The following is a 22149-nucleotide window of genomic DNA, read 5'->3' on the forward strand; positions in this document are numbered from 1 at the left end:
ATTCATTAGGTTTCAGTTGGCTAATGATCGGTCCTCAGGCAACACTTCATGCGTTCTTCCTGGTCTCCCTCCTCCTCACTGTGCCAGCCTGTGCTTCCTCAAAGAGCCTGCAACCATCCATTGCAGCACTCCAGTGATGTAAGCTATCCCACTATATCCCTGCAATATGAATGACATTACAGCCCTGCAACTGCATGCAGGCCTTGAATCCCTTCCACATTAAGAATTGTTTTAAAGTCTGTTATAAGTTAGCATCTTTAAAATAACCAAGTAATACTTTGCCCAAAAGAATAATCACATACACAAAAAAACTCCTTCACCAACAAAAGAGGAGGAAAGGAAGAAATAATCTTGTGCGTTTTATTAGTATTGAGATACAGTCCCATTACGATTGGCTAAATATGCCTTTTTTTTTTTACTAAAATGCAACATATTAAAAAACCATATAAAAAAGCTGATCAGTCAGTTAGCTGTAAACACAAAACCTGTTCACAGAAATAATAAGAAGAAAGCAGCCTGTTTTGGACATATAATTGCATATAACTTCACATTTATGGCACAGTTCACTCAAGATCATAATAGTTTTGTTTGCTGTACTGTAACTGCTTTCTGCACAAGGATCCAACACAAGGGTTGCTCTTGTGCTTATAAATTACCATAGGCGAAGATGCATGTGACTGACATGATACAGGTCTCTTACTCTTCTTCACTGTAAGAACTCTGTCTTCCTTTGGAGAAGGCACATGTACAGGTTTCCAAGGAATGGGGTTACAATATGTTGGAGCTGGATATGAGTTTCCATCAGCACACCCTAAAACATTTAGAAATTACACATAATTAAAAAGGAATACTTACACTACAAGCTTCACAATGCAAGCAGTTATAATTATCTGGACTAAAAAAGATACATCATCTTGAGAGGAAGACAGCATAGGCACATCACAATTTAAATGATTCAAAGTAATAAATCTTCCACTTTTTTTTTTTTTAAACCAACAACTCACATATTCTTCACCCCTATTTAAAACAAGCAGCAGGTTGAATGCTCTGTAACATACAGAATGCTCAGTCCTTTCTATACTTAAAAGCTGTAAATGTCTACAAATTGGCTAGTTAGCATTATTTCAAAGCATTTATTAATAAAATTTCCTGTCACTGCATAGTCAAAGCTCACATTTTTCCATCTTTGCTTAATCGTTATTCTTCATTTTATCAAGGAGAACAATACACCAATTATGCACATACATTAATAATCTGCAGTTAAAAACCTAGGGCCCATAAAGCAATATCAGAAAGCCTAAAATGCAACAGAAGGCACATGCTGCCCTATCAGTCATTTGTCTGTAGTGACATTTCAGTGAATACATTACATGGTTGAGTAAAACAAAGTCTGTAATATATTCCATTGCACTAACACAAATGAGTAAAGAAATATTTTTCAAAAATCACTTAAAGAAGTGATTGCAGCTGTGGGGAAGCAATGGAGGTCTAAAACAAAAGGCAAAGTGTATTACCGTCTATAAACAGCTGTAAGCAAAAGAGCAAAGGTTGTTCACCCGCTTTACGCATTTTTCCTTAAACATTCAGAGCCTGGAATTTAGGTCCCAAAATATTTTCTGTTGCTAATTCAAGTAACAATGATTTTAGTTTGATGAAAATATATATATTTATATATATTTGAAGAAAATTTAATTAAGCACTCAAATGTAAAATGCAATACTATTTCTTACTGCTCTCCTGATTTTGTACCATGGGGGATGACAAAAAGAAACCCCAAAATAAAGTGAGACTCACAAAAGACCACACTATCAACGGCATTCCCTTTAACACTTCCCTTTGAAGCAAAAAAGGAATAGGATTACAGAAGCCAAGAAGGTGTGATGCAGGTGTATAGTTAAATAAAAAGGAAATCTTAGCTCAGAACACAGGTTGATTCCCACATCTCCTTTTTCACACAGGACTTCTGTCAGCCTCTTCAAATCTCTGCATCTCAAAAACCCACCTCTTTTCTAAGGAGGATTCAGGTGCGGTAAGGTGGCACACACCTTCTGTAACACAAACACTAACTTTACAGGGATGCTAACGTAACTGATTTCCTTCACAGGAACCAGTAATTTGCTCTAGTCATTCCTATGCCCGAGAAGGAAAATGAGATCAAAATCAGTTATAATTTGGCATGCCACATTACTCTCTCAAATATAATTTTCGTCCCAAATAACACAAAGGCCTACAAAAAATGCACAAAGGGTCTGAGAGTAAAAGCTTCTCTTGACTTGTATCATACAAGATACTCATTCCAATGTGCCAAAATCAGACACTGGATGAAAACCTTAAACAGGCTTCATTTTACATTAAAAGATTAGAGGGAAGGAACCACAGACTGAGTCACTACATACGTGTAGTAGAAGTACAAACCTGCAGACTTCCCATATGGGAAGCCGTAACCATTTAAAGCAGGGCGTGGTTTATTTCTAGCATTTTGTAGCCATTCCTTAAAGATCTTTTCTGATCTTGCTTTCTTCTCCTGTAGCTCAGCTTCCCTTTCTTTTTCTTTTTCCTAAGAATACAACAAAAATTAAAAATCTAAGACACTTACAGACAAATCTCTGTACAATATACACAAAATGCTAAATAAATCTTTTGTGGATTCCTAGACTACTGGATGTATTTAAAATATGTTTACAAAAGCAAATACATTTTCCTGACAATAGAAAAGTTGCACATTTTTTCTTTAAGTCTAAAAAAAAAAGAAAATAATCAACCTCCACATTAATCCAGTGTTTCTCTGAGAAAAAAGCTCTCAGAAATCTTTTGGAAGGCTACACGTAGAAGATATTCTGAACATAATGGGCAGGTGACCAGAACCCACCGTGCTGCAGTTAGCCTAAAGAGGCTATTGCATCTGGGACAGCTGTCCACTCTTCTCATTTATCCATATTCATCCAGCCCTCTATCAGCCATGACTGGGTGGCCTCCAAGCCTGCCAGCAGGCTTGGGGAACCATTAATCAGAAGTAAACCAGTATGTTTAGGCATGGCATTTGGATTTCAACTAAGTTGAATCAATACTGTGAGCATAGCTTATAAGAACCTGCATAATGAAGATGTGACTAAAAGAATGCATGTGGTTAAAATCTGCCTGATAACTTTCATTTTCTTGGCTTCCAAAGTCCTCGTGCTGTGTTTTTTAGAGGCTCGGAGGACTTTCAGAGAAATTCTGGACAACTCCTGCAAGTGCTGCCTTGTTAGGCCATTTGTTCTAGTGAACTAGAGGACCTCAAAGCCCATACTTTTGGCAGCTTACAGTAAGAGGTCTTCTGAAGCTCACTATAAAAATACATAGGTGATTGATTAATATGAAATAACATTTATATTAGAACTCCCAGCATCAGATTGGTATAGCCAGAGATGAAGAAAAATGTGTTTAATTAGAAATATGTACAAGTTTAATAAGAATATAATGGTGGTGCTGGGAGAAAAAAGCACTTAACGCCACATGCTGTCTCTGTGTGTCACCCTGCCACGGACCGACTAATAAAGGTGCACCGTGTGGTTTGTGTTTCTCTTTCTCCGACCATATCACAATTGCAGTGGGTTTGCAAAGACTTACCAAAAATGCATTAATATCCATCTTGCTTTGCTGACCATACATCGATGTCTGCGATGCACTAACATTAAAAATTTTGAAATTTTTTGTCAAGTACAACACTGTCATTTGACAAATTCTAATTGATTTACCCAATATATTTAACATCAGTTGCAGATTAGGTAACCTCATCCAAATAAATGACTACTTGATCAATACCTTTTCTCTCTTCTTCTTTTCTGCCTCTTCAGCTCTCTTCTTTTTTAACCACTCTTTATATTTTACTTCAGCCTTTTCTTGTAACTGCATTTTTTCTAGTTCCCTTGTGGCTTTTTCTGCCATTTCTTTGCTCAGCTTTCGTTCCCTTTCCCTTCTTTCCTACATGAAACAGATCAAAAAGACAGAGTAGAAACGCTTCAGTGTATTTCAATGGGAAATTCTTTTGCAGAATACAGTTAATTTTGTCATGCAATTACAAATAAAGTTATCGTAACCCCGAAAAATAAAATCATATTGTAAGCTTTTTGAAGACAGAACTATTCATCGCCATCCAGAAAAAATAGTTTTAAACACATAAACCTGTCACAAAACATGATTAAAAAAATTACTTTCAGGACTCCGTATGCTATCGCGTTTGCTACTCCGTTTAATTTATTCAGATGCTTTTACACCACTTCAGACACTTCTCAATATTTCTTAGGACGAAATATATTTTGCATTTCTTGACAATGGTTTTAAAAGTTTAAATTTTCAGTGAATCCAGAGCAAACTACAGTTCCAAAGAGAGGTGAGGCCAACCACCCTCTTTTAAGTGTCATTGAGATGTGCAGATTGATCAGCACTTGAGCACAACTGATACAACAATAAGAAGTTCACATGAGAATCCAGTTCATATTTTGTGGTGTTCTCTACATTTTTTATATTTTTATTTTATTCACACATGGACTTCTATGAATCAATCTATGCATTTCTCCGAAAACACATTCTAAGGCAGACAAAAAGTGGTAACGGAATGCAAAGTGAAATTGCTGCCTGCATAATTTGGAAGATACAATACACAGAGGTGTTGTTCACTTCTACGTCTTTTCAGTGTGTGTGTATCTAAGAGTACAAACACTGTTTTGGGAACCATTCTTTAAGTGAGAAAGCACTACTGATGGCCTTTTCATGATCTGGAGAGGAGGTATTTTTCATCTGAAGAATAACACTAGCTCTCACTTCTATTCCCTGTAACATTTATGAAATGTCTGGGATTCTACTGATTCAGTGCCACTTCTGCTTATTTTGCTTAGCTCTGAAGAACATGCATACACACGTAGAATCAAAAATCTTTGCCAGAAAAGCTGTGTGCATGACTTGGAGGACAAGCATTAGACTTGAGATTAGATTTCACTTTATAAAAAAACCACTGTTGAATAAAAACGTTGTTTTTCTTTTGATAAATCTTTTTCTTGTATGCTCCCTCGCATACTCCCCTTGAACAAAGATGTGTAGTTTAGCAGGAAATTATGCTGACTCAGAATCACTAGTTGGCTGTATGGGTGTCAAATGCCTAGAATTACAACTGCAAAGTACAATAAATAAATGGGAAAGAGGAAAAGCACATTTACAAGAACAGGAATATACTTGCCTTTCCATTTTACCTCTTATAAGCACAAAAAGGCAGAAAAATGGACCTATGCCCTGCTCCCCCCATGGGTCCCTCCTCTGCCTTTTCTCCAGATTTATTGCCCTTCTGGAAAATCCAATTATGCATAATGAAGCAGAAGGCATAATACTGGCGCTGACAACCAGCACAATCCTCTCAGCCTGGCCTAAATAGGGTATCTGCTAGTTCAGTCTTTGTCCCCCATAACTACACTTACCCATATACTAATAAAGTAGTACCATACAGAATAAAAACTTCAGCTTATATTGCCCTGCAAAACATTAACTCATTTCTGCCATTTATTGGATGAGATGAGGAGGTGCAAATACAGGGCCATTAAAGAGAAAATACAATGCTTTCACGTTAAAACATTTGGTAATTTTTTGCAAGAAATACTACGGGATAATAAATGCTTTCATGTCTGAATCCTTATCCACGCTACATGACATAGCGATAAAGAAGTCATTCTAAGCATAATCTTAGCTTATGCTTGGCATTCACCTTTTCTGAACATGTCATAATGCTAAACTGCAGACTTCTTATCAGAAGCCAGTTGACAGAACTGCTTGAGTTGGTGTGTCCCATTCTGTGTCAACACTGGAAGCGTTACTACAATTTTAACATCAGCAGCTAAATTATGCATTAATTGTAGCGTTTCCCCCCCCCCCCCCACTCCTTTTACAAGCTATGACTCATTAACTGTATTTACCATAACCTCCGAGATAAACTTTCTTCATCTAAACCATGACGATACCTTCAGCACCACTGTTTTGGTATACTCTTGGCAAATAGTCTCATCTGATGACAAACAGCTATTTGCGTGCACACTGCACACCATTTCACAAAACAATTAGCTATTAAGTGTATTTTTTCATTGGTTTGGGGTGGGGGGGTGGGGGTGGTTGGTGTGCTTTCCCTTTTTTTTACTTCTAATATATTCCAGCAAACATCAGCTGAATCTGTTCTGTAGGGAAAAAGGTCAGATATGAATACACTCCATTTCCAAGCATATTCTGGAATGTAAAACTCCACAGAAATACAAAATAATGGATGTCATAAACAATATCATTTCACAACACTGTAAGGCCTGTACAGGTGATACAATTACTATTTACAGTTAAAACCAATGAAAAAAAGAACTTCATTCCAGAAAAAAGAAGTCGAGATTCTGAAATATTTTTGTACTAGTGAAGAATGGAAACAAGATGTTTCCTTACATGAAACAAACCCTTCCATGCTTAAATACATTAAAAAGGAAAAATAATCTATTTTTGGCAAATTATGCAGATCTTAAGTATCACCTGCCTGAAAAACCAATAACCAATTGTCTAAGCTTCTCCTCCTCCTCAGTCTAAAATTCATCCTAATCTCTTCTTCAGAGCTGTTCCTCTGTCCCTTCATTACCAAATATCCCCCACGTGCATCTCTCAACAACTCCTGTTTCAAGACAGTGGTAGTCCGGGGCACATAAAAAGCATTAATTCAGATGAGAAAGAGATGCTAAAACAGTGAGTTAAAACCATTGGCAAAGGTGGCTTACAAAGATTCAGATCTTTTGCTGTTTGCTGGCTTATCTCTGTTGTACATGAAAGCAAGTTACAAAACTAAGGATCTTTCAAAGCTACAGTCCTTAGCTAAGGGTCTTATTACATAACAGGCATGAAAATAAGTATAGGAGAAAACAGGAAAAAATGGGCCCCTTCCATACCTAGGGGAATTGTTCAATAATGGACAACAATTATAAGCAGAAAATAGACTAAAAACCTTTCTAAAGACTGTAGTTAAAAGGCAGTTTCTGAAATTATGTATCTTTAATCACAATACTTCAGACGAGTTCAGCTACTATCTAGGCTGACCCAAAGTTAAATCAAGGTCCTATGTAAACAATAATATGCCATGCACACTACCATGAAAGCCACAACTATTGCTAAGTTTTACTTCCAACGAGACATCCTTGAGACGGAGAGACTCCCCGCAGAATTGCAGACTTTGCAGCTGCCTAGAAATTATTCTGCAGACAAATCAGAAATGCTTCCTCTTTCTCTCACGCACAGAACAGCACTTTCCTTCACAAAGTTAGTGTATACCACATTCCCAGCTGCTTTAATAACCTGTTTCATGTCAAGCTCCTGTCACCCTGGCCTTCCCAGCTTCCCCTCATCCTCATTACTTTCCCTTATGTAAGTCTATCAAAAATGCTAGGAATGTGCATATTAATGTATATGTTCTTCAATCCTCCTTCCACATATATATGGGGGGAGGGAAATTACATAATTTATTTATGCTTAGTGTTGTCAGATTGGGTTTTAAAAATTCTCTTTGATCCTGTGTTCAAAATAGACATGACCTATTCACTAAACCACTTGCATACTTACATACTTAAAAAAATATGATTACAGGTATTACATAAATTAAGGTATTGATTGTAAAACATCCAATTACTACTCCTGGCAAGAAAGGCTTGCTCTCCCTCCACCCCACCCAAGCACATTATTAAGGAGAAAGGATACAAATCTACCCTGCGGGTTCACTGCTCTGGGATGTGATCCTATCAAGGCTCGGAACCTAATGAAGCCTGGGCTGGGTCAGTTCTTGGAAATCCCCCACCCAAAACATACCCAGCCGTCCCACAAAGCCGTGATGGTGACTCAGTAGGCTGCATGTGTCTCACTGAGTCAGTACCAAACCAATGTCTCATCAACAGGACTACTAACATTTCAAGAAAAATCAGACCTATGTACATGTGGAGAACTGTCAAAGGAATTTGAAATTTGAAGCATCCCACTCTTCCCACTAGAAGGTAGAAATATTAAATAACTGTCCAGACAGAAAAAAGCCCAACTGCCACTGAAACAGACACACTATATCCAACTGGAAGAAAATTAATAAAATATGTATTTCTGTATTTTATATCAATGATTAAATGAAAGGCTGGAAAGGGTATAGTGCAGAGCTGCTTTCTGTTCTGCATTTTCTATGTAGATTGTCACTGAATAGAAATATTATGGTTTATATAATAGAATATATGGTTTATGTTTTTAAGATACTTCTCACAGCAATCCTTCCCCTTTTTCTGGTTTGCAGAATGTGACAACATTTTCTTTTCAGAGATAACTGATGGTTCTATTTCACAGCTGTTTGCTTTAACATCTTAGCTACCATATTCCAGCATAATTTTTTGCTGACTGATAGCAAAATATAGGAAAAGTCCACACTGCCAACAGCAGAACATACGTCCAAATTTCCTCATTTATCCTCATAGTAATCCTGAACGTCCATCACATTTAGCTGCCTCAGAAATCTGGGTTGTTTGGCCAATTGTTGTTATCTTTTCAATTTAGCCCTATTTACACAGCTCAGTCACCAAGCCTAGCCCGCCCACAAAAATACTTCTTTAATCTCTCCAGAACCGACATGTAAAAGAACAAGAGCCTAGAAAGGAGGTCAGCGAAACAACATTGGACTGCAGCTGCCTACTGACAGGCAGGTTTATAACTACTGCTGAAGTTCACACAAAGTCAATGCAGACCCCATTGCAGTCTAGTAATTGGAGAATTTTAAGATGGTTGCATACGTGGATCTTTGTCCCTAATTGTGTTCCTTTCATGTGGGTACTCAACGTAAATGACAAGCAGAAAGTCTTCGTGTACTTGTCCCTGAACACTCTCGGGGTCTTCAAAAGAACACAGACTTCATGAACACTGCTGACTTACACCAGCATTCATATTTTAATCATCTGCCACCCTGAATTCCTCCTCCACAAGTCTATCTAAAACTCATTCTAACACTGAGAAATTAGTGCATTCTACTTACAGAAATCTAAGGGTAAGTCTGGAAACAATTAAGATTCAGATACCATGGTTACAATTTTAGGTTGTATTGGCTGCGCATGACCTGACAGAAAAGTTTTGTGTAAAGATGTATCAACACTGTGCTAGGAAAAAAAAATAAAAAGCCTCCTGGTCTAGATGCTGACAAAACCACAACAGACAGAAAAATCCCTTAAGAAATTAAGCCCAGAGTTACAGAAAAAGTTTACATATCTCAAGACAGACTTGGGCGTGTCAACGTAAAATTTGAATTCTGAAACGTAGGTTCTCAAGATTGGAAAGTCTTTATGCCAGATATTTAAGCTTCCCTCACAAATGCATTTCTTAAAAGGGTTCAGTCCTGAAAAAAGTGAACACCTCAGCACCTCTTTCAAGTCTAAACTGTCAGCAAAAACCACAGCACATCAGGCTTTACATAAAACCAGGCAGCAACCACTGCTTTGAGTCAGAACAATAGTTCAGCTGTTAGAACATTAACCTAGGACTGGGAAGATCCGGATTTCATTACCTCTCTGCCCGAGGGGATTCAAACTAACACATCCCACTGCGGAGAGAAGACTCCGTCTACCATGCTGCAGGCTGGGATGACAGGATTCTCCACCCGTTCTGCTGAAGCTGTCCCACTCCTCACGAAATAATTAACAGTTCATTGGATGAAGGAAAATGAGCAAGAGCGAGCATAACTTTTTAACTTGAAAGCCATGCTCAAGCTGCTGAACAATTTGTGTCTTAACAGTGATGAGATAAAGTATGCATTGAACAAAAAGTCTTTGGAATAAGTTGGAATCTAGGCCTCTCTTCTGGGAGGAATCACGCCGCACACCAAGAAAGGCAAGTCTGCTCCAAGAACATTGTCTTTCACCATTTTATAGCATGTTGGTTCTAGGGCTTCATATTTCTTACTTTTTTGCTTCTTATAAAGAAAATCAGCCAATAGAAACATCATTGTAAGAACAAAGTTTTCAATTACAAAGCAAACCATAATTTTCCCATCCTGTACCCGTTTCTCTGTTAAAATTGTATTTTTTCAGTATGTAATGGGGACCTAATGCAAGAAAACATGAACAACAAAATAAAAAGTTGAACACCAAGGTTCTATGATTAATGCCTGCTTCGCTCATATTTACTTTTAAGAAAAAAAAAAAATGCCTTAATATCTATTCAACAATGCAGAAAGTATTAGCAACACCACAGTCAAATTAGGACTGGTATTAGCATAATTCATTTTTCCAATGTAAAATGTGTAACTTTACTACTTGCACTCTTACAGCTTTGCTAGGTATCACATTAACGTAGCATTAAGTATTACATGCAAGTTAAAGACTAAAGGATGCTAAGTAGATGAGTTTCAGAATTACAATTATTTTGGGATGCAAGCATTCTGCTTTTGAGATTTCAGTTATTGTTGCAAATACACGTATTACATACATGTACTGAGTTTTGGCTGGGACGGAGTTCATTTTCTTCATAGCAGCTCCTGCGATGCTATGTTTTGGATCTGCAACCAAAACAGCATTGATAACACAACAGTGGTTTAGTTATTGTTCAGCAGCGCTTACACTGGGTTCAGACAACAGCTTACATATTTTTGAAAACAGAAGAGAAGCTTTTGTCTAGCATCTCCAGAAACTTCCATTAAGTAGAACACAGTAAATTATCAGGCAGTGGAACAAGCACCTGGTCACACTCTGAAGGACCTTGAAACTGAACCATACTAGAAAAATTCTGAATAGTGGTGGTCTTCAAAGGAAGCACTACAAAACAAAGTATAAATGAACCATCGACTCTGAACATCTACGACCTCACCCATCACCTTTTTTTTCCTTTTTTCTTTTTCCCATAATTCATACCCAGCCAGAGTTTTATCATCACATATTAATCCATCAGAATTTAGATGAGAGAAAAATATCCTTGGCAGGTACCGGAAACGTGATACCCAAATATAGATCTTAAGCAGTACTTTTTCTCTTCCTCCTTAAACTGTAATTTACCCAAGTCTGTAAACAGTCTACATACCACCTACAGCCTGCTAAGCCAAAGAGTCACAAAACTTTTGTTTGTTAAGCAAGAATGCATTTGACAAGACACAAATCACAAAGATGCCACTATGGAGAGAAGACTTTTAAAATGTATCACGTATGTAGGTCCCTCAATTCCAATAACGACAAGACACAGTTTAGGGGGATAAGATGAGAGATCGGTTGGCTGTTCTTTGTTTCTTTAAACTTACTCGGTGGAGAACAATGACCGAAGTTAAGACCTGTTCAGTATCTACAGGGCATCACACAAACATGAAGTGATAGACCTTGAAGGTCTCTTTTTTTTTTTTTTTTTTTTATTTTTTTTTAAATGATAAATTCTAGCTATTCTTTACCTTTTGGTTTTATTTTCAATAAAATACTTCATTTCATTAAGAATGGATCCTTTCTTGGTCACACCCCAAAAAAAGAAAACACACACATAAAGTGCCAGAATGAGCAGACATGGAGAAAACCGGCCTTCACAAACAATTTTAACCTAAAGAAATGTGACAGTAGTTAGTTTTCAACACCTATTCAAAGTTTAGTTCTATGATGAGATGGGGATTGAAGACATCAATTCCTTTTCTTTTTAAGCTTCGCAATTCAGCTCTGAGTTATTGACACAGAGCTCCTTACCGAACTGGAGTTTACCAACTCCAACAACACCGGAGTTGAACTGCTTAAGTACAGCAATTAGAAATCAAGCACACATTTCAACATTCCAGAAAGATTAAGACAGATTCTAATGGCTTTGCTGATCTATATCCAGTTCTGCATTCCACTTAAATCAAGACTCATTTAATAATGAGAACAGAACACTAAACACCAGCTTTGCTTGCTCAGCATATATAATCATACCCACCTCATTTTTATCAATAAATTTAACAGTAACTCAGAAATAAAAGGTTTGGTTACATACAAAATCATGTTGTGTTCAAGCAAATTTTCTTCTGAAATCAAAAGCAGCTTTGAAGATATTTTAAAATACTTTGATTGATACTCCTGTGACTTGTTAAAAAATAGAGCTGTATTACACCTAAAACAAGTCAAACAGGCAATTTACTATTTGCCCACAAAATGACTCAACCTTAGGAGAAACTAAAAGCATTTTTCTCCAGCAGAGATCTGGTATGTTAGTGAAAATTGTAAAGGCAGGGGTAGCACCTCACAGTTGATTTTATTAAGCTTTTAATTCCCAGTGAGCTGCAAAATTTTGCCATATTTGGGTAAACCCATTTCACAGCTTAGAATGTTCTTTGACAGCTCATATTTCAAGGTATTACTTCTAGTTCATTTACAACCTTTAAAATCACAAAAGCTATTTATATAGAAGAATAATAAATCGTTATGATTCCTTTACTTTGCAAAATAGTTTATGTAAAATGATTGGAAGCATAAACAACCTGCACAGCATATAGTTTTAAACATATATTAAACAACAAAAAAAACACAAACCTGCCAGTGAAGAAAAACAGTACTTGAGCTTTGCTCCCTAACCTGACCCTAAAGGACTGTACTTGAGAGTAAGAACATCACAACTGACACTGTCATGCAACGAAACGCAAGAAAGGTGGCTTGGCATACAAAAAAACAGCAGAATTCTTCTATGCACATACAAACATTCTACTTCTGACAGAAGTGTCTCTCATATTCATGGTATGAAGATTCTTCCAGCAGCGTCTGCTGGTGCTGGATGCTCAAGATGATGGAAAAAGTTTAACGTACACTCAACCATGCTTACGTCCTTCGTCAGTACAGTGTTCAGCAATGGGAAAGGATACAGACTTGTGGAGATCATAGAGTTAACATCCCTGAAAGTACTGCTTCTTGTCAAGTAAAGTATTTTCTGCAGTTTACACACAGGGGCTCAGAATCAGTAAATAGATATGAAAAAGGCGAGTGCTTCACGCACATTTCAGTGAAGAATACTCTGAGTTTTGCCTGAAGGAGCACCTTTTCATGCTTCTAGGAGGAAATGACGTGAGCTTTCCCATGTATGAGATGTATATACGCTCCCCAAGAAAATCACAGCAACAGTAAGTGCTCACGAATCTGACCTTAAACTTCATGTGAAACCTTCACATGATTTTAAACACCTTCTTAGTCACTGGATTGGCATACTTACCCTTCAGTCAGTGTCCAGATCCACAAATAAGCTTGTGGAAACTTGAAGTGGTAAGGTCTGTGCAGCACAAATGTTAATATCCTAAAGGCAGCTAAGCTTTCCAGTTCAGTTTGTTCCTGATTTGAGTGTGGTTTACAGAAAAGACTAGCCAATGAATCATCTGATTTAAATGAAAATCAGATTACTTTTGGTAAAAGCTTGGGACATGGCCTAAGGATGACCTTATCCTTCCAAAATATAATATGATAAAGTCCAGACACAAATATGTTTTCTCCTCTGTCCTCTGGGGTAATATGATTACTATAAAAAAAGACCTATTCCCACTGACAATAGAAAAGAAATTAATCATTAAATCCACAAAGGCAAAGGTCCAAGGAGGACCCAAATAAGTAGAATTTTACAGAAGCTGAAGGTGGGTGCGGGGTGTGTGTGTGTGTGTGTGCGTGTAGGACAGGGAGGGCACAGATCAGGAGTAGAGAGCATGAGAATTTCCACTGTTTTGAACTGTGAACAATTTTATCTGGCAGCCCAAACCCCTTCAAGGCAATGAATAGTTACAGACACCTATAATTTAATTTGTGTTTTAGAAGAGGAAAACTGCATTGTTTGTGCTGAATTAAGTCTTCCACTTTTTGCTGTGTACTTTACTAAGGAAAAATCCTTTCTACATCACAATAAATGCTTAGAGCAGGATTGGTTTTGGGGTGGGTTTATGGCAATCGTCCAGTCAGCATTGAAGCTAAGCATAATTAGGTTAGATCCAAACACAGATTATTCTAGTGCTTCCAGACTGAATCTGAAGGAGGAGTGAAATGGTAAAGACAGATGTGTTAGGTCTGGATATTTAGCCCAACTAGTGCCATTGTGATATTTTTAATCAATTTTAATTTGATTTTTTTTCAAACCAGAAGTACAGAACGGTAAGTAACTGGTATTGCTACAGACTGTAAGACAATGAACACATATGCCCACGAACTACCAGGGGCTGAACAAGCCCAAGCCTCCCAAACGTTCCCATTTCTGCTTCCCAGGACACATGCTTGTTCCGTGTGACACAGAGCTGTACAGTACGCCCTGCTGAGATCAGGATTCTGTCTGCTTTGGTCTCAAGCATCCCTCTCATGATAACTTAAACAATTTTTGGGTCCCACTCAGAAATGACATTTTGGATGAAGAAATGAATTCCCCGTTGCTAACTGTGGTCTACTGAGAATTTCCTGAATCTGGCCTCACACCTCAATTATCCCTCTAAACTCTACCATACTATTTGCCTGTCCACAATGGTACTTAAGTAAATCCTTCTTCTAGCTCTACTTGGTGTACAAGACACTGCATACAGTCAAGATGTACGCTTCACCCAAAATGCTTGGGCATTGATCCTAGGAAGTCAGAAAGAGTAGGGTATACTGAAGACCAGAACCCCAGCTATAATTGGCAGAAGGCTACTGCACAAGATGTAAGCCAATTGTCAGTTATCTGACTACTCAGAAAACAGAAGAAACCTCTTTATACCTTCGAGAAGGGAAAAAAAAAATATCAGTCTTGGAAAAACGTTTATATGTGTTGGCGTGGTTTTATAATTTTCAATTGAAACCGACATTCATTCAGGAAACTAAAAACACGGTTGTCCGAACAGTCTAAGTAAACTTTACATCGGTTTACTTAAGCGTGGAACGCACTAGAATATTTGTGGCCAAAGCAATATTTACCGCTTCTCTTTTTTTTTGGACCCATTCCTTGTGCTTCTCTTCAGCTATCCTTCTCCTCCTTTCATATTCTTGCTTTTCCTTCATCTTCTCAAGCTGCATACGTATTTCCTAATTGAAGAAAAAGTATACAACTTAAACCTGTGATGACCATCTACACCAATACACTCAATACTGGAAACAGTGCTGCAGTTAAAACAATGTAAGCATTAGATTTTGATATTTTTCCTTCATTAAGATTCTGGAAAAGACTGATGACAGTCAACACAGAAACATTATTTCATGCAATCAATGGAAATGTATCGTTTTTAGAATATGAACTGGAAGCATGTATTTTAATTAGGCTTTGGAAACAATTCAACACAACCAAACACTCCTCAGCTTATCTAAATGCCCTTTCAGTCAGTGCAAGCTTAAATTTGCAGCAGTACTTTTCTACAACACTTACACTTTACATGGTGTCCTGCTCTGCATTCAGGAAGGCATCAAAGGCTAAGTGTAGTATTACTCACTTGTGATTTTTAGTACCAAACTACTGGAACTTCAGGGCTTAACCCAAAGCTTATTAAAAGACAAAATTATTGCAGATTTTAGCAAATCTGGAAACTGGAAATTTATTTTGAAGATGAGAGAAGAAATTCCAACGTATCTTTATAGGACATCCAGTGTTTATGCAACCACTTATACCTCTCCAAGGAAATGAACCGATACAGAAGAAACACGACCAAGACAACAATTTGAGATGTCTGGCTTCTCTAACAGTATCATTAGCACAAAGTGCTGTTTTCCAATGAAAGTTCACGCCTTCAAACATAGATAGATGGAATTATTTCCATGAAACTGACTTTATGGTCCCTACACTGCAGTCAGTTTCAGAGAGAACCCTCTCTTCATATGACAATGAATTTAAATTTAGTAAGACATCAAGAAAAAGCAGGAGCCTACAGACAGCACAAAGAAAACACAATATAGACATAGTTTGAAAATACAGTTGTTGCTATACTGAGGCAAATTTACAGCATCTAACACCTCCTTTCAGTTCTGGGACATCTCTATTGCAGGGATCCTGGTTTCTGCATAAGGTGATGGCACTGTAAGTACCTTAGAACACCCCATCCGCTATCCACTCCAAGCATTTACCCACATTTCTGACATTCAGGGCAGACTTAGTGCTGCTGTGAGCAAAAGACAGTATCAGAGAATAATTTAGGTTAGAAAAGATTTTCAAAGATCTGGGACTTCACAGCTGTTTCTTAGGATATCAGTTTAGCGTACTTTTATATGCAAAGATAGTAATACATTTTAATACCACAATCACATACTTTGTTCTCTTCTGGCATCCTACAAAAAAGGTTGATTGTATTTTTCTCCCTGATATAAGCTATTTTTGTTGCCTACATTGCAGTTTAAGGTCTAATATACTCAAAATCTTACGAATTAAAAATAAAACAATTACCTATTTCACTGATTTCTACATGGCTTTAAGTAATGCTTGTCCTTTGACTGCTTTTAATGTATCATTGAGATACAGTACTAAATATAATGTAGAAGTTATGAACACTATTGTGTGATACACAGAAGTAAATTGCTTTGGTTCCTCATCAAGACCACATGAGAAGTCCATATACAAACCACATTTTCTACACGACACCAGAAATTACTTTGGCTCATTTTTCTTATATTTAAGTATCAAAACAGACAGATGATTGCAGAATCAGAATCTAAAGGGGAAGTCATGAAACGTGTGGTGAATATTAACAGAACAAAACATATTCCTCAAGTTCAACAAACTATTTTGGTCTTATGCTGACCTCCAAAAGACTGTTCCAGAACCTTCCAGCAGTGGGTCTTTTATAAACAACATGAGATAGCCCACATAAAACAGCTGTATGTTATGTTCACTTTGCAGATAAAGTGAATCACAGAAAGATTAAGACACTGCTCAAGGTCAAATAGTAAATCGGTAACTAAAGTGAGAAATACTCTAACTTGGATGTGATTATTCTAACCACTACCCAATATTTCCAATTTGATTTTAAACAACAGCTTCATTTAATCAACTGCAACTACAAACACATTAATCAAGAAAACATATAGCGTTCTTACTTAATTCTGCCCAAGCCCCAGTATTCAAGAACTGTTCATTGGCAAGGGGGCAAAAGATAGGAGGGGAAAAAAAGCTGGGACAGGGAAACCTATCCTGGGAAAGGACACCTAACAGTTGCATAATTACACACTAAGTGGGTAACAACACTGTGCCTCATATCTAACCAAGTAGCTTGGCATACTTACGCCCAGCACACACCCTGTCGTGTTTTAATACCTACATGCAGGCCTATGTACCCATGATGAAAATCAAGGTACCAATTATATCAATATGTTTTAATCCTTTAAACTTGAAACATGACCTGACAGTTGGATAAGCAAAATATTATACAGCACCACTTCAATGAAACATAACATTCAGCAAAAGAGAATGCACATACCATGAATCACTTCAGCATGGTCAACCACACACTACGGAGGCCCAAGACACTAAAAGATAGTGGATGAAGCTACTGGTGTTCCCACAACCATTTAAGAAAAAAAAATAATTCCTGCCCTTGCTATCTTTGATTAGACTTAACATCAAGCCTATTAGATGCATTCACCTCTGCAGCTCTAGCTTGTAAGCGGGCACGCAGTTCCTTCTCCTTGCCAATGAACCATTCTTCCCATGGTGAAAGGTTGTCTTTCAAAGGTGACTCTTTTTTTCCCCCTGCTATTTCAGAGTCTTCAGCCTTCCTGAATTAAAAATGAGAAATGTAGATAAACATTTGATGTGATATATTTAATTGAAAAGTTAGGCAGTGCCACTGCCTTGAAAAATTACGTTTCTTTTATGGCAGATTGTGACAATAAGGACATACTTTTATTGCTTGCTTAGTTATCTCCAGAATGGATAAATGGCACTTATAGTGTACCTGTGACCATCCCCTTTACATTCTACTTATTAAATTCTAACTTGTTCATTCCCCCCCCCCCCCCCCCCCCACTTCTAAACTGAGGAACAGATTCAAACACTACCTTTTATGAACTAAACAAAAAACATGAAACATCAGTGTCGCCTTCCTTCTCACGTATGGAAACTGAGGGAAATCAGAGATTTAACATTAGCATCCTGTCCTTGGTCACAGAGCGGTTCCATGTATCAAGTGGCCTTTAGCATGAGCAAAGGATAATAGAGAATATTTTTTTTCTTCTTTCAAGTCCTACAGAATTGGATTCATGATAGCACGCAACCTCAGCATTAAGAATCCATTCACTCTAACAGGTAGTCTTCCACTCTAAAAAGCTTTCACAGGAAACCTACTTTAGAAATACAGCTTGCATACAGTACTTGCTGATATTATACAAGGTTCTGTTGGGCTTTTAATAGGATACTTGCATAACACACACGTAACTTCTTTACTCATGAATAATGCAGCAATCCTAGCCCCAGGCCAGAAATATCTTTTTAATATTCTATACGTGTACCATCTCAAACGTAAAGCAGTATATTAGGCTCGGCATCAACAAAAATTGAAAACATGCCAATAGATTTCTTTATAATATTTCCTCTCTCTTATAGACTTTTTTTTTTTCTTAACAACAGGACAATGTAAAACAACAAATTAGACTTCACTTTAGTATTTTATATGGATGTATGGGCTCTGGAAATACCCACCTACTTTACGACAGTGAGTAATTCTATTTGCTGAATTCAAGCTACAGAAGAGGCATCCAACCAAGCCTATTATGTTAATGCTCCTGAAATAAATCTTTTCAGCATAAAATCTCTGGTTTTTATCAATATGGAAGTATTACACATTCACAAGGAAGAGCAACACCCTGTTGCAAAATGGTTTATGTCTCAGAAATCTTTAGAATAGATCTCCGTGATACAAAGCATTTGGGGACAATGTCAGTGCTAGGGAGCCCTACGCTCCTCCGTTGCTGTTACCCACATGTGTGTGCACTGATGTGAGCGTTTGCTGGTCAAGCCATGACACGTCCAAGGGAACAGATTCATGCTGAAACGAACCTGGAAAAGGGTTGGGGTTTTTTCCCCCCACACAGCTTCAGCCTGCAACCCTCTTTATACTGTGCTGCCACAGAGACGTAGCACAACAGAACTGACAGGACACCCTGACACACAGGCAATGCGTGGGCAGAAGCAGCACAGGCCAAGCACACCCAAGCCCAGCACTGTCCAACATGTTCTGTGGCACCCTAGGGCTTTTATGGTACAGTGTTAATAAAGACCAAAATGTAAGAGAGAGGTTTTAAACAGGTACATATAATAAGGGATGCAACCTGAGAATGCATAGTAACACATTTTGTTAGAAAACAACTCTCTTAAAGTTTATGAAAGATAAGGATAAAAGTATTACACATTCAAATTCGGGAAACCAACGCAACTTTGTCCAGACTTGACGTTTGGGGCAGAGATACTTCCTCAATACATTCTTTTGCTGTGCACAATTTGCATTATGGCACCTTGTACTAGAATAATGCTGACATATTAGACCAACCTGAGGAAAAGTACTAGTAAAAGGAATGAATTAAGAAAAAAATTATTTACTATGTGTTTTCCTATATCAGTACTTGTAAAGTTCAAGCTGTTAACTTCTAAAAAAAATTAATGCACAGTAATAAATTAAAAACTTACTGTATACAAGTAAAAAGTAACAGAAAATTGAGTTTCAACGGAGGAAAACACAAGCTCAATATGAAGAACTGTTGGGAGAAACGTTTCTCCTTTTCTGTAGCAGTGTGCCTGAAGCTCTCAGGTTGCACCAGAGCACAGACTGGAACACAACCCTTCCTAGTGTGCATCCCAGCCACGAGCTGCATTCTCCCTGACACACTTATTACCTATCTTGAGCCACAGACACCTTGAATTTCATGGGACCATTTTCTGAAATGCTAGCATGTTCACAGCTATGACCTTCCTCAGAATAATTAAAGTAACAGGCTTCTTGAAAGTACCGCATTCTGAAGCACACATTTGTTTTTAAACTAGTAAATCAGATACATCTGGCATTAGAACTGAAGCCTGATTAATAGAAAACAGCGATTATCATTCACCATATATTCACTTAAGTCGTGCCATCAAATATAACACTGATCCATAATGAAAGTATGAAAATGCCTACCGCCATTACACAAGGCCTCGTTTTCAGCCTTTCTCTTTTGCAAATATTGCATTTCCCACATTAAATGTCTGCCTCCAGCTGATTTTTGTGCAGTTTTAAGAGGACAACAACAACAAAAAGACTCTTTGAGACAGCATGTGCACATGTGTGTGGGGGTAGTGGCTGTATAAGAAGGTTTTTTATTATTATACTACTGAGATCTTGGCAGTTATACACGGAAGCTGCTGTAAGAACATTTGGTAGACGCTTATTACAACACAGCAACAGCATTATTCAGATGCAATGTCTGCATGAGTGAAGTATGTATTGTGCCTGCAGAGCTTAATGAGATTGTTCCAACTCGGGCCCTAACAGAGGTCGTCTTCAGTTGCATTTTACCGCTGCCAGGGAATACCGCAGCAACAGGCCCAAAAACTGAGCGCTGTTTCAAGTCGCATCTCAAGCTGCAAAGACATGTAGTAGTCAGAAATGAGTGCTTCAAGAACTTCAATGTACACGAACAAAGTTGCTTACTGGGAAGCAGTAAAAGGAGAGATAACAGAAAACCTCAAACAGGAAGAACCATAAACCGGCTAATAGCCTTTTCACTCTGAAGCTTCTATTTCTGACTATATTTGAACACTTTCCCTGGACTTTCAGCACCTTCTTTGTGAAATGCTTCTAAGAAAAGTTCAGTGTGGTCCATATTCCTTCACTGCTCTCCATGGAAGTTTGGGAACCGCACTAGAACCCTGCACCCCTGCGAAGCTCAGCTGTCCCTCCCTTACCCCACTGGCACCTCTGGCTCACTTCAGTCTGGCTAGTTACACCCATCAGTTTCTGCACAGCTCCGTGAAGTTTCCACTGCAAAGGTTGTATTCCAGAATAAGGCAGATGCTGCCTGCTTTTCCCCCTTCCTTTTAAAGGAAGGAATAAGAATCACTTATCCTGTCAGGCAGAGGAGAATCCAAAGGAAAGAAGACACATTAAATTGCATATAACGAAACAGGAATGACATTAAGCCACAGGAAGAAGAACTGTGCAATGCACAAAGGTAAGACTGACTCTGAGTATAGCTATATGCACTAGGCCAAACAGCCCTTTAGTCTCTAAGAACATTTTAGAGATGACAGGAATGGCTGTACCTTTTTAACTTGCAAAGACCTTGAGCCTCAGGTCAACAGCTTAGAGGTATTTTACGAACCCACAAAAATACCCAACTACCTGTAGAAAAGACTGCTGTAACCTGCAACGTCCCAAAGCATCACAAAAAGGGAACAAGGTGCCTAAAGTGCTTATCTACACAAATAAATCTATTTTTATGTGAAATAACCTCCTGTCCCCAGCAAAGGCCTCACGCGGAGAGAGACAAGGACAGAGGCCAGCACCCCACACAGGGGCAGCCCCGAGCTCCTGCCCCAGGCGTTACCTATGGCCTCCCCGGCTTCGGGAGCACGCCGCCCCCTCCTCCTCCTCCTCCTCGCCGCTCGGGGAGCTGGGGCGGGCCGCGGGGGACAGCGGGGAGCAGCCGGAAGAACTGAGGGGCTCCTCGCCCTCGGAGCTGGAGGAGGACGGCGGGGCGAGGCGGGCGGCCCTCCTCAACCTCCTCCTCCTGCCGCCGCTGCTCATGGCGGCGGGCGGCACCTGAGGGAGAGGCGGCGGGTAACGGCCGCTCACAGCTACGGCCCCCGGCTGGCGCCACCGGCACGGCGCGGCCCGCGCTCCCGGCGGCCCCCGCGCTCCCCCGGCCCCTCCCGCCGCCATGGCAACCTGGACGCCGCCCGCCCCGCCAGTGGCCGCGGCGCGCCCCGCCTCCCCTCCGCGGCGGCCACCGCCCTCCGCGCCTGCGCGCGCCTCGCCTCAGCTGCCGCCGGCCGAACGCGCGGCCTGCCCCGCGGGGCCCGGCCCGGGCCGCCCGCCCCACGGCCCGCCTGACCTGCCGCCACCGCTCCCCCGCCGTGTCCGCAGCCAGCCGCCTGGGGAGAGACACCGGGAAAGCACGGGGTCAGAACCGGCTGCCGTTGGCCTGTGGGCCGGCAAAGCCCCCCAGCACATGCTGTCCCGGAGGCGGGGAGCAG

At 39.2% G+C, this 22149-nt stretch overlaps 1 protein-coding gene across 1 annotated transcript; it reads right to left on the reverse strand.

Annotated features, from left to right (window-relative positions):
* Window positions 1–346: 346 nt before the first annotated feature.
* On the reverse strand, window positions 347–21846 carry CCDC34 (coiled-coil domain containing 34). Its single transcript, XM_056354796.1, has 6 exons — window positions 21501–21846; window positions 17567–17699; window positions 14919–15026; window positions 3805–3963; window positions 2416–2557; window positions 347–811 (listed from the first exon to the last, which is right to left on the reverse strand). Exons 1-6 carry the CDS (start codon window positions 21833–21835, stop codon window positions 564–566), a joined length of 1125 nt encoding a protein of 374 aa, XP_056210771.1. The 5' UTR covers window positions 21836–21846; the 3' UTR covers window positions 347–563.
* Between the last annotated feature and the right edge of the window lie 303 nt (window positions 21847–22149).

This window comes from Falco biarmicus, chromosome 10 (assembly GCF_023638135.1).
Source record: "Falco biarmicus isolate bFalBia1 chromosome 10, bFalBia1.pri, whole genome shotgun sequence".
Lineage (NCBI taxonomy): Eukaryota > Metazoa > Chordata > Aves > Falconiformes > Falconidae > Falco > Falco biarmicus.